This window comes from Carcharodon carcharias, chromosome 13 (genome assembly GCF_017639515.1).
Source record: "Carcharodon carcharias isolate sCarCar2 chromosome 13, sCarCar2.pri, whole genome shotgun sequence".
Lineage (NCBI taxonomy): Eukaryota > Metazoa > Chordata > Chondrichthyes > Lamniformes > Lamnidae > Carcharodon > Carcharodon carcharias.
Window position 1 is genome coordinate 11714335 of NC_054479.1, and position 14171 is coordinate 11728505.

At 47.5% G+C, this 14171-nt stretch overlaps 1 protein-coding gene across 1 annotated transcript in view; it reads right to left on the reverse strand.

Annotated features, from left to right (window-relative positions):
* Positions 1-10799, reverse strand: part of snap29 (synaptosome associated protein 29) — a 28361-nt gene extending 17562 nt beyond the window's left edge. Inside the window, exons 1-2 of the mRNA XM_041203157.1 lie at positions 10453-10799; positions 1527-1717 (exon numbers count right to left, since the gene is read on the reverse strand). Coding sequence (XP_041059091.1) covers positions 1527-1717; positions 10453-10707 — 446 coding nt within the window. The 5' untranslated portion in view covers positions 10708-10799. The remainder of the gene's footprint in view (positions 1-1526; positions 1718-10452) is intronic.
* Positions 10800-14171: the final 3372 nt, after the last annotated feature.

The window sequence follows — 14171 nt, forward strand, 5'->3', positions numbered from 1 at the left end:
CTGACAATTTCAACAGTTCTCAAACCTAATACTAAATTCAAGATGTTTCATTTTGGCTCCTGTATTTAAAATAATCCGGACTTTCTGGATGGGGAACGGGGGAAAACGGAGGATAAATTGACTTTAAAAAAAGTGTTACAAGATTGCTTGAATTTTGCTTCCCATCAGGCTGAAGGACATCGGAGTCAGGAACGAAAAAGTTATTGTCCATCTGGTGTTAAACAATTCCAAGTTAGAAAAAAGGTAAACTTCCTTCTACACTTCTCTAACCTCAAGAGCACCAGTTGTGTTATGCAATATGTTGTGCAAGATTCCCATTTCCCACACCAATCATTCTTACAGCCAGTCCACTTAAATCTATGAGTTGGGATGAAAGGAGATGTGGAACTTGGGAATGAAGGGTGGAAATTCTAATATCAGCAGAGTATCCAGAGGATCATTAACATAAAGCTTGTTTACATGTTCAGTTATAGCCTCATTACTAGTCTTTAAAGTAAAGGCAAGACCCACTGAATTTAGCAAACCCAAACAGGACCTCTTGCAGTTACTTGACTGCTAGCTTTCAATTATTGAACAAATGCAGTTTTGTTCATTGGAGAATATGCAGAAGGCAAAAGACAAAAATCTGCAACAGCTTTCCTCCATTTACTAAAGGGAAAAGCTTGTACCAGTATGCAGGGAAGCTGCTTTGTCCATGCACCAAAATGAACTAAATAACAAGCTCATGTTTACAAACCATAAAAGTCCTAAACTATGACCTCATCGATAACTGGGTCGCTGCAAAATTAAATGCTACTCTAACTAGTGCTTTCATTATCTCATTGGGATAAAATAATAATCAAGTTGCAGTTTTATAGTTTTAATCAGTGCTCATTTCTCTAGATGATGCCACAACTGGATTGGGGCCTTCGTGTCTGAGGAATTAATACATGTGGGATATAGCCATTCGTTAAAATAGAACGATAGACTGGAATCTTGTACAGCTATTGCTACGCGCACTTGGGGCGGAATTTTCCAGCCCTTCACGCGGGTGAGATCTTCTGGCCCAGCCGACGTGAATGGCTCATCGACCCTGCTGCCGGGGAACACACCATGGGCCGCGCGCCGGGGGGGGTGCGGTCCTGGAAAATTCTGCACGCACACACTCTAAATATAGAGAAACCCCAGGGGATCCTGTCCTAACTACCAAACTACATGCACTGCAGAATCATATTCAATATTTAAGAGAAGTAATTAAGAAATATGTCCAATGGCACTCTACAGAGGAGAAAAGTAGACAGATTTGCAGAATTACGAGAGATGACCAAAAGCAGAGAAGGAAGAGTTGAGGAGAGATGGAGGTGGGGGTTATTGACTTACATGGGGCAAGTGAACCTCTGTCTACAGACAACACCACTGAGAAAATATGAAAAGAGGGGGCCAAGGATAGAATCCTGGGCCACAAAGGTGAGAAAGCAGGAAAGGGAAGTTGGGGTGGGCGAGGGGAAGGAGGAGGAGGGAGAGAGACAAGAGGAGAGGATACTCACTTGCTGTTAGCTTGTTTCTCAGGTACCGGAGAGGCTTGCGGTTCCGGATTCTTAGATTTGAAGTAGTTCGTAATGCCACCAAAGATACTCTTAATACTGTTTATGTGTTTCTGGCTAACTTTCAAATCCTGGTCCATTTTATCCACCATATTCTCTGATCGCCTAAGAGATTCACCTTGTCGCATTAGTTCCTATATAGCAAATAAATCAAATCTACAGTAACTATTAAGACATTTCACAATGTTTAAAAATGCTGCCCAGGGTGGCATGAATCTCAAATTAAATCTGTGTGAACTTCAAATACCAAGGAAATTAATGATTTAAAAAAAATGTCAACAATGCCATGTATAGGTGGAGCAGCACAGAGCCAAAACCACCCATAAATGGAGCAGCTGGCTTAGAAACCAGAAACATCACTGAATGATAAGCACACTAATGAGCTTTTTCTTCAATTCACATATGGAAATAATGTACGTCAAATTTTGTTGGCAAATTGAATCCTTCTATCCAGAATCAAATTAGCAAAACACACAGATTTCCTTTGGAAAGGGATGAAGACTCTTCAATTTGCTAGAATTCAGGAAGGGTGCACAAATGTCAAAATAGATTAGAAATCCTCTCATACGACAGATGGATTCCAGGGTAATTAAATGGGTTATCGCCAGGGAAGAGCAATCTTTCCTGTTTCTGTTTTTCTCCCCAGGGAATGGAAGAAGTCACAACAATGGCTGTAACCAACAGACGAGGCGGTGTCTGGTTTCAATATACAACTGTGCAGAAAGCTCCTTAGCCAATTTAAAAGCTTTTTTTTTGTTTTGATTTTCTTTAAAGGATATCCATGGCGAGAGTGTAAGGAAGCTAAGCAACTAGGTGTCAAATATGGTGGGTCGGGGGGAATGCAGTGGCTGTAGTGTGCATGGGTTTTCAGATAGCCTTTGCCAAGGCATCTCAAAGTAGTGGAACAAATTAAAGGCATGTGGACTGAGAGTAAATTAGATTAAAAACTGGTTAGATGGAGACAGAGTAAGATTTAAAGGCAGCTTGCCAAAGTGGTTGGAAGTGGACAGTAGGAACTGCATCTGTTCACTGCATATATTAACAGTTTGATTATAGGGCTAAAGGTGATATCTAAACTTACAGCTCTTAGTGAAATAACCATATAATAAAAATCAATCATTGGAGAGCCAGGAGTGGATATTGATAAGACAGCATATTAAAAAAAGTGAGGGATGGAATTCACTCACTAAATGGAAGGCCCACACATTTTGGTTAAAAACGGCAATTATACTTTGAGTGTGGGAAGACTGGATAATGTGGAAAAGTGGAGTGACTTGGGGTTTCAGGTTCACAAGACCTTAAATACATAATCTCAAATGAGTATTGCTGAAAACAAAAGGCATTTTTTTGTCGAAGTTTTTAATTTTGTGCTCATCAGGGCAATTCGCAAGAAAATACTAATATCAGGGAAAACAACATGTATATTGTATGAGAAGAAAGTGCTGATTGGTTGGCAAGTGGACTCTGATTGGTAGAGGCAGTGTCACGGAGAACGCACCACTGGATAGAGACTGACAGTTAACTGCCAAGAATTGTTTGAAATTTAAACCAGGCAGTTTGACTGATTGGTCAAGACATTGCCCCGGGGAATGAACCAGCAAATGGCTGTCACTTAGTTTGTTTAGCTGAAACAGGCACAATGTGTTTACATGTTCTGTCTGCAAAGGACAAGGCCCTGTGTATTAATATATGTAGCTTCCAGTACACACAAATGCACTGCACAGAACCCAACTGACAATCTTAAATTGGTTGTCAGCGTAATTCTTAGCACACTGAGGATTAGTTAACAAATGTTGTCTAACCGTGGAATCACACCTAATGCTGTACACTGTTTTGAGTTTTGCAAGCATGGAATGTTTGGGTACGGTCCATACCTTGCACACTGTGAACAGCGGAAGGGACATACTATTTGATACTATCTGCATAGTCTTTGGGATTTACGGCCTAAATGCCGAGCTTTACAGTGGCACTGAAATTCATATGCCACATTACTCATTTGTGTGATAGGCAGAACATCTTTTTGGCTTAACAGCAGCATCCTGTTAGTGACGAATACGACTCATGTTGCTACTGCATAGTAGCAGCATAAAACAGCTAGCTTCACCTATAGCTCAAATTTTTGAGATATCTTGCCCTTCCATGGCAATCTGGGTGCTTTTCAGGTCCGAAGTGATGGCCTTGGGCCTGTTAATGAGTTTGCGCGATATACAACACAAAATTATCTGATCGGGGAGCCATTATCCTGCAGGATGTCTTTGATGCACCCTACTTCAGCATCAAGCTTGCATGTTGAGCAAATGGCTTGGGCCCCATTTACCAGGTTGCCAATAAGGTCAATCTTACAACGTATGGAACTGTTTGAGTCCAAATGTGTGTATTGACCAGTGAAGGTAGACTTATGGTGGATCGTGGTAGGGAGCCTCCTGCCAGATTTCTCAACTGGTATGTCAAGGAAGGGAAGTTCATTTAATTGCACCATTTCAAAAGGTGAATTTGAGGGCAGGACAGACCCCAGTAAGACATGCAAGGAAATTATTACATACAACTGCAGATTTAAATATAGCAAACCTATCATCCACATATTGAAAATATGCGAGGGTAGGAGATTGGGTATCATTCCATTGAAGACACATTTCTCGTGGAACCCAACAAAGATGTTTGCAAGAGCTGGGCCTAGCTATGAAGGCTTCAAAAATGGAGATTGTTTTCATCAGGAGCAGAGGAAATGGGGCGATTTGATAAAGGTTAAAATAAGAAAGGGAGATAGAAACAGACTGTCTTCAGCAACTGAGGGGATTTAGAAGGGGACATAGACATAAGATTCAGTGCAAGAGATTTGAGAGACATTTTTTTTTGAAAATACAGATGGTTGAGAAAAGACTACCAGAATTTGAGATTGAAATCATGTCAACGTTTAAGAATATGTTGGATGGATGACTGAAGGAAGGTACCTGATGGGATAATGGTTACTGTTCTTGTGGAGGGGTGACACTAACATGTTAGACTGAATGGCATGACTCCATGTTACAATTTTTCTATAATGCATTGATCAGTAAGCTTGGAGACAAGTGTAATTCATAAATATTAAGAGTTGAAGGATCAAATATTAACTGTTTCCTTATTGCTGAGGCAAGAACAGGAACGTCGTCAGGTTGTATAATTAATTGTATTGCACTCAGCACTGGTTATCTCATCACCTAAACAAGACTTTATCCATGCAAAATTCCAATTTAAGTTCCAGACTCATCAACAGTAAATGATTCAACCAATACTAAAAAGAAAACACTTTGGTGTAAAATACCCTTATCATTCCCCTGCTTGGGACCATGTGCTCAGTAAACAGTTAAAATGAAAGCGAGGTTTCCACTGTTTATCTGACCTACAATGGTCGTGGAGGTACAATAGGCTGCACCACATTAATATTAGTTCTGTACGTGCAATTTGAACACAGAATCAACACAGAAGACAGCCATTTGGCTCATCGTGCCTATGTACCTCCGTACAAGAGCTCTCAAGTTAGTCCCACTCCCCTGCTAACCACCCCCCAATAGAAAGACTTGCATTTATATAGCACCTTTCATGATTGCAGGATGGTTCCAAGTGCTCTATAGTCAATTAAATACTTTTGAACTGTAGCCACTAATGTAATGTAGGAAATGTGACAATTTGTGTATAGCAAATTCCCATAAAAAGCTCTGAGGAGTCATACAGACTTGAAACGTTAACTTTTTCTCTCTCCACAGGTGCTGCCAGACCTCCTGAGTGTTTCCAGTATTTTCGGTTTTTATCCCTCCAACAGAAATCTGATGGACAAAATCTGTTTTTGAGATATTATTTTATTTAGTGAATGCAAAGCCCCAAAGCCAGAGAGTGAGTTTAAGGCGATTAATCCAGCACTTAGTCTGTAGAGGGGACTCTCCTCAATAATGTACAGCATTGTTTGTGCCTTTCCATAAATGTATAAGGGATGTTGATTGAGGAATAAAAATTGGCCAGGACAATGTGGAATAACTCTCCGACTCTTCTTTGAAAGAGTTCAGTGCCTGAGAGGGCAGGTGGGGCCTGGGTTTGATGTCCCAACTGAAAGATCTCACTTCTCACTGTGAGCACTCCCTCAGTGCTGCACTGGAGTATAAGCCTTTTTGATCTGTGTGCTCAAGTTGTGAACTGGGACTTGAACCCACAACCTTCTGAATCAGAGGCAAGACTACGACCAACCGAGCCGTAGCTCCAGTTTCCCTGTTGAATGTTACGATTTAAGTTGCTTCTAGCACCCTCTAAGTGCTGCACTGCAGGTCATAATACTGCATAAAAACTCATCTTCACTTGATTTTTTTTTGCCACATCTTAAGTGGTGTCCTCTGGTTACTGTCTCTCCCATCATTGCAAACAGTTTATCATATTTAGTCTACCACAACCCTTAATTTTGAGCATTGCATTAAGTGACCCCCAACTTTCTCTGCACTGTGCAACTTCTCTAGTCTCTCCATATAACTGAAGTTCCTTAAATGTTATAGATGTACAGTATTTTTAATCATGTACTTTTAGCATATTCAGTGTTATAAAGTTATCTGTAATAATGCCCTTCAGATTTACATTTTAAACACCTTAAACTAGTGAAGATTGTGTTCCTGACTGGGTTCTGGTAACTAACCTAATCATGTCAAAACAGATTATTGCAAAATCCAAAACAAAACCAGAAAATGCCAGAAACATACTGCAGATCAGGCATTTATGGAGACAGAAATAGTTATTTTTGAAGCTGATCAGTGCTGGATGATGCTGATTTTTAAACAACCGGGAAGAGAACAAAGGGGAAACAAAAAGGGAACCACAAATTACTCTAGGTGAACAGAGTAAGAGCGACAAACAAAAAACCCCATTGGAGAGCATTCCTGGAAAGGAAATACAGCAAAATAAATTCAATGCACCTATAGAAATCAGAGAGGAATACAGATGGCCATTTGTAAAACCCAATAGGACATTGTCACAGATCACCAAATTATAGGGAGATTATACAGGACAGACCTGTCTCCACTAGGCTTTTTCTTCATTTTAAAAAGTAAAGAGCCCCATAAAGTTAACACCCTCCTTTGGTCAGTTGAACTTCTCTCCTTGGACAATAGTTTTGTCCCAATATTCACTTGAACTTTATCTAATTAAACAGTTTTGCTCATCTTTGACAGCTTAGATAAACATACAGCCAGGAACAGGTCATTCAGTCCAACTGCTATATATTAGCAGTTATGCTCTACACAAGTCTCCTCCCACCCTATCAGTACATCCTTCTGTTCCTTTCTATCTCATGTACGTACTGTATCTCATTTCACTTTAAGCACATCCATGCTACTTGTCTGAACCAAGCCAAGTGGTAGCAAATCACACTTTGGGTAAAGCAGTTTCTCCTGAATTTTTTATTGGATATGATGGTTTGGTGAATCATATTTATGATCACTGGTTTTGGACTTCCTTGCAAGTGGAAACATCTTCCCTACTAAACCTCCTGAAGACCTATCAGCTCACCACTTACTCAGCCTTCTCTCTGGAGAAAAGAGCCCCAGCTTATTCAGGCTTTCCTAAGAGTTATAACTTTTCAGTTCTAGTAACATCTCTCAAAATATTTTGGTCCCTTTCCCAGCACCTCTTTCAATATGGAGAACAAGGCGGTGCACAGTATTACATGGGAGTGCACAAAATAAGCTGGTTCAATTAATCAACAGCATTTATGCTCCATCCTACTTCATCTCACCCCATCAACTAACATCCCATTTCTTTCTCCCTCTCGCTTTTATCTAGCTTCCCCTGAAATGCATCTATGTTATTCACTTCAACCACTATGTGGGAACAAGTTCCACATTCTCACCATAGAATTTCAATAGTACAGGTCAGAAAAAAAAAAAATCTACCGACTCGGTGCTAACCTTTGTGTAGAGATATTCAGTTAGTCCCACTTCTTGCTCTTTCCTTGTATTCTTATTTTTTTTTTCCTTCAAGTATTTATCCAATTGCCTTTTGGAGACTACTGCTGAATCTGTATTCACCACCCTATCAGGAAGTGCATTCTAAATCCTAACCCATGTGTGGAAAAGACTTACCCCATTACATCTGGCTCATTTGTCAGTCACCTTTAATCAGTGCCCCCTGCTTGTCAACCATTCAATTACTGGAAAGAGTTTCTTTTTATTTACTCTATCTGAACCCTTCATGATCTTAAACAAACCTCCCTTTGGCCTTCTCTGCTCCAAGCAGAACCTTAACTTCTCATCTGTGGAGTCGTCCTCAAATCTTTTCTGCGCCCCCTCCAAATCCTTCACTGTCCTTCCCAAAACACGGTGCTCAGAATTAAACAGAATACTCAAACAGGGAACAGGAGGAAGAACTATTTTTTAATGCAGTGGGGGTGGTAAGAACTGCAAACTTGGGTGTCTTAAAAAAAAAGGTGGAAGCAGCGACAACCGATGACCTACACAAGGAAGTTAGGTGGGCACTTGGAGGGAATCAGCTTGCAAGTGCTAAAGGGATAGAGCCAGAGGGAATGAGAAGGATGGGTTTATGCCACAGAGAGGCAGCATAGACTTGATGGGCCAAATAGCCTCTTGGGCCATGAAAGATTCCACGAGCTGGGACAAACCAGTCTTTAAATATGGTTGAGCAAATCTTCCAAGTTTTTGTGGCCTATAAAAGCTCAGAATCCAAAAGCTTGGTTAACACAAATAAACGTCAAAATTACTAGCGCTTTATTTCTGGCTTGGGCTCCTTTGTGAACCTGTCCAGCCACCTTCAAATAATGGGCATAAACAATAAACAAACAACAACACAGCCTCTCCTCTGCATAAAAACAAGGTGGGTAACCCTCCAGAGTTTATATATAAATGAAACAGCCAGTGTCTGGGTGATCAGAAACCTCACAGTCCCACCACCGCTCCCCCCTCCCCCTCCAACCCCCACCCTCCCTCCCCTCCCCCCCCGTCCAACCCCCACCCTCCCTCCCCTCCCCCCCCGTCCAACCCCCACCCTCCCTCCCCTCCCCCCCCGTCCAACCCCCACCCCTCCCTCCCCTCCCGTCCAACCCCCACCCCTCCCCCCCCTCCAACCCCCACCCCTCCCTCCCCTCCCCCCTAACACCCACCCCTCCCCTCCCCCAACCCTCCCCACCCCTCCCCTCCCCCAACCCTCCCCACCCCTCCCCTCCCCCAACCCTCCCCACCCCTCCCCTCCCCCAACCCTCCCCACCCCTCCCCTCCCCCAACCCTCCCCACCCCTCCCCTCCCCCCTAACCCTCCCCACCCCTCCCCTCCACCCTAACCCTCCCCACCCCTCCCCCCTAACCCCCTCCCCACCCCTCCCCTCACCCCTAACCCTCCCCACCCCTCCCCTCACCCCTAACCCCCTCCCCACCCCTCCCCTCCCCCAACCCTCCCCACCCCTCCCCTCCCCCAACCCTCCCCACCCCTCCCCTCCCCCAACCCTCCCCACCCCTCCCCTCCCCCAACCCTCCCCACCCCTCCCCTCCCCCAACCCTCCCCACCCCTCCCCTCCCCCAACCCTCCCCACCCCTCCCCTCCCCCAACCCTCCCCACCCCTCCCCTCCCCCAACCCTCCCCACCCCTCCCCTCCCCCAACCCTCCCCTCCCCCAACCCTCCCCACCCCTCCCCTCCCCCAACCCTCCCCACCCCTCCCCTCCCCCAACCCTCCCCACCCCTCCCCTCCCCCCTAACCCCCACCCCTCCCCTCACCCCTAACCCCCTCCCCTCACCCCTAACCCTCCCCACCCCTCCCCTCACCCCTAACCCCCTCCCCACCCCTCCCCTCCCCCAACCCTCCCCACCCCTCCCCTCCCCCCCTAACCCTCCCCACCCCTCCCCTCCCCCCTAACCCTCCCCACCCCTCCCCTCACCCCTAACCCCCTCCCCACCCCTCCCCTCACCCCTAACCCCCTCCTCACCCCTCCCCTCACCCCTAACCCCCTCCCCACCCCTCCCCTCCCCCCCCTCCCCCAACCCTCCCCTCCCCTCCCCCAACCCTCCCCACCCCTCCCCCAACCCTCCCCACCCCTCCCCTCCCCCAACCCTCCCCACCCCTCCCCTCCCCCACCCCTCCCCTCCCCAACCCTCCCCACCCCTCCCCTCCCCCAACCCTCCCCCACCCCTCCCCACCCCCAACCCTCCCCCACCCCTCCCCTCCCCCAACCCTCCCCTCCCCCACCCCTCCCCTCCCCCAACCCTCCCCTCCCCCAACCCTCCCCCAACCCTCCCCACCCCTCCCCTCCCCACCCCAACCCTCCCCACCCCAACCCTCCCCTCCCCCAACCCTCCCCTCCCCCAACCCTCCCCCAACCCTCCCCACCCCTCCCCTCCCCACCCCAACCCTCCCCACCCCAACCCTCCCCACCCCTCCCCTCCCCCAACCCTCCCCACCCCTCCCCTCCCCCAACCCTCCCCACCCCTCCCCTCCCCCAACCCTCCCCACCCCTCCCCTCCCCCAACCCTCCCCACCCCTCCTCTCCCCCAACCCTCCCCACCCCTCCCCTCACCCCTAACCCCCACCCCTCCCCTCCCCCTAGCCCCCACCCCTCCCCTCACCCCTAACCCCCACCCCTCCCCTCCCCCTAGCCCCCACCCCTCCCCTCCCCCTAGCCCCCACCCCTCCCCCTAACCCTCCCCCCTAACCCCCACCCCTCCCCTCCCCCTAACCCTCCCTCCCCTCCCTAACCCCCAACCCTCCCTAACCCCCTCCCCCTAACCCCCTCCCCCTGACCCCCTCCCCAACCCCCAACCCTCCCTCCCCTCCCCCCAACCCCCTCCCCTCCCCCACCCTCCCCCTCTCACCCTCCCTCACCCTCCCCCACCCCGGGGGGGCCTCTCTCACCGTCGCTGCCTCGGTGCCCATTTGCTCGGACTCGTACACCAGGGTCAGGCAGCGCCCGCTGCTCTGCACCGTCCGGTCGGCGCTCCGCAGCACCTGCTGCCTCAGGCTCCACTGCCTGTCCTGGGCCGCGCCGCCCGGCCCGTCCTCCTCCTGCTCCTCCCGCCACGGGTCACTCCTCCGGCCGCCCGACACCGCCGCCGTCTCCTCCTCATCCTCCTCGGCGAACGGGTTATAGCGGTTGGGGTAGACCGACATCTTTTACACACACACGCGCGCGGGTGGCTATCACCTCCCGCCTCCTCCTCCTCCGCCGCTCTCTCCACTCCGGGTTGACACCCAATTAAACAACACCCCCTCCCCCTCTCCTCTCCTCTCCTTCGGCTCCTCGGGAATCACCTGACAATCACCCGACGCCAGGTCGCCCTTACGTCACCCCGCTTCCCTTCCCGCCCCGTGAAACACACAAGGGAGCGGCCATCTTTGAGACTGGCAGCCAGCACCATCACCTGACCTGACCTCCCTCCCCTCCCCTTCCTCATCCTCTCCTCCAAGGGAGCGGCCATTTTTGAGACGGGCAGCCAGCACCATCACATGACCTGACCTCCCTCCCATCCCCTCCCCCTCCTCATCCTCTCCTCCTCCTCCAAGGGGAGCAGCCACCTTTGAGACTGGCAGTCAGCACCATCACATGAACAGACCTCCCTTCCCCACCCCCCCCCCCCCCCCCCCCCCCCCTCCCCTTCCTTCTCCTCCTCCAAGGTCATTCTATGCCTACTATGAAGTCTAAAAGGAAGAAAGACTTGCATTTCTGTCATGATTAGAAACAGGAAATTCTGGAAAGACGCTGCCAATCAGGCAGCACCTTCGGAGAGAGAAACAGAGTTAATGTTTCTTCAGAGTTAAGGGGAAGTAGAAATGTGATGAAATTGAAAACAAAAACAGAATTACCTGGAAAAACTCAGCAGGTCTGGCAGCATTGGCGGAGAAGAAAAGAGTTGAAGTTTTGAGTCCTCATGACTCTTCAGAAGAACTGAGTGAATATTAGGAGAGGGGTGAAATATAAGCTGGTTTAAGGTGGGGGGGCAGAGAAGTGGAGGGGGTAGTGTGGTTGTAGCGACAAGCAAGCAGTGATAGGAGCAGATAATCAAAAGATGTCACAGACAAAAGAACAAAAGAACACAGAGGTGTTGAAGTTGGTGATATTATCTAAACGAATGTGCTAATTAAGAATGGATGGTAGGGCACTCAAGGCATCTGCCCTCACGCCTTCTCCTCCCTCCCAGAAACATGATAGGGTCCCCCTTGTCCTCACTTATCACCCCACCAGCCTCCGCATTCAAAGGATCATCCTCCGCCATTTCCGCCAACTCCAGCATGATGCCACCACCAAACACATCTTCCCTTCACCCCCCCGGCGGCATTCCGTAAGGATCGTTCCCTCCGGGACACCCTGGTCGACTCCTCCATCACCCCCTAGTCCTCAACCCCCACCTATGGCACCTCCCCATGCCCACGCAAAAGATGCAACACCTGCCCCTTCACTTCCTCTCTCCTCACCGTCCAAGGGCCTAAACACTCCTTTCAAGTGAAGAAGCATTTCACTTGCATTTCCCCCAACTTAGTCTACTGCATTCGTTGCTCCCAATGCGGTCTCCTCTACATTGGAGAGACCAAACGTAAACTGGGCGACCGCTTTGCAGAACACCTGCGGTCTGTCCGCAAGAATGACCCAAACCTCCCTGTCGCTTGCCATTTTAACACTCCACCCTGCTCTCTTGCCCACATGTCTGTCCTTGGCTTGCTGCATTGTTCCAGTGAAGCCCAACGCAAACTGGAGGAACAGCACCTCATCTTCTGACTAGGCACTTTACAGCCTTCCGGACTGAATATTGAGTTCAACAACTTTACATCTTGACCTCCCTCCTCCATCCCCACCCCCTTTCTGTTTCTTCCCCCTTCCTTTTGTTTTTTCCAATAATTTATATAGATTTTTCTTTTCCCACCTATTTCCATTATTTTAAAATCTTTTATGCCCCCCAACCCCACTAGAGCTATACCTTGAGTGCCCTACCATCCATTCTTAATTAGCACATTCGTTTAGATAATATCACCAACTTGAACACCTCTGTGTTCCTTTGTTCTTTTGTCTGTGACATCTTTTGATTATCTGCTCGTATCACTGCTTGCTTGTCCCTACAACCACACCACCCCCCTCCACTTCTCTCCCCCCCACCCCCCCCCTCCTTAAACCTGCTTATATTTCACCCCTCTCCTAATATTCACTCAGTTCTGCTGAAGGGTCATGAGGACTCGAAACGTCAACTCTTTTCTTCTCCGCCGATGCTGCCAGACCTGCTGAGTTTTTCCAGGTAATTCTGTTTTTGTTTTGGATTTCCAGCATCCGCAGTTTTTTGTTTTTATCTCTGTGATGAACTTTATACTGTTTAAGGGGGGTTGGAGCAGGTGAAGCTGGATAGAAGGCCAGCGATGAGTGGGGACTAAAGTGAGATTGACAAAGGTGTCATGGACATAAAGACAAAGAGACTGTTAATGGTAATGGTAAGGGCTGCAGAAGGTGCTGATAGTGGCATAGAAGTAAGAAAGAATGTATTTATAGCAGAACAAGGGTCAGCACTCTGAAAGAACAACACAGAACAATTGATAGATGGCTCTTTTAGGGGAGGGGTTGGGGGAGGGGGTGGTGTTGGGGAGAATGGTTAGAAAAAGGGATAAACAATGAATAAATGAATAAAACTAAAAATGAGTAGATAAAAAGTAAAATTAAATAAAAAAAGGATTTAAAATGTGGTAGAGTTTGAGGTCTCTCTGATGCTGAATGTTCTGTACTCAGCAAAGGACTCAGTTTCATACCCTTATGCCCTCACCTCACTCTCTGACGCTGAACATCTGTACTCAGAAAAGGATTCAGTTTCAGACCCATACGTCCTCACCTTATTCTCTGATGCTGAACGTTCTGTGCTTAGCAAAGGACTCAGTTTCATACCCTTATGCCCTCGCCTCACTCTCTGACGCTGAACATCTGTACTCAGAAAAGGATTCAGTTTCAGACCCATACGTCCTCACCTTATTCTCTGATGCTGAACGTTCTGTGCTCAGCAAAGGACTCAGTTTCATACCTTTACACCCTCACCTCAATTCTGCTATTAACATATTCTGCTTTCTTACCTTTATGCCACTGTCAGCACCTTCTTCAGCCCTTACCACTACCATTATCACTCTCTTTGTCTTTTTGTCCATGACATCTTTGTCAATCTCAACTTAGCCCCACTTAGCCCCTGGCCTTCTATCCAGCTTCACCATTTCCAGCCCCCCAGTTAAACAGTATAAATTTCATCACATTTCTACTTCTCTTTAGCTCTGAAGAAGAGTTTTTCCAGCGTTTTCTGTTTTTATTTCAGATTTCCAACATCCACAGTATTTTCCTTTCATGTGACTGAAGTATTTTTGAAGTGTAGCCACTGTTGCAATCAATGTCCAGCCTCAAGTGGAGTATTGTGTCAGTTCATGGTACCACACTTTTAGGAAAGATATGAAGGCCTCAGAGATGGTTGTAAAGAAAATATCTTTTTATTTCTGTTGGACTGTTGTGAAGAACATATCTTTTTATTTCTGTTGGACTGTTGTGAAGAACATATCTTTTTATTTCTGTTGGACTGTTGTGAAGGACATATCTTTTTATTTCTGTTGGACTGTTGTAA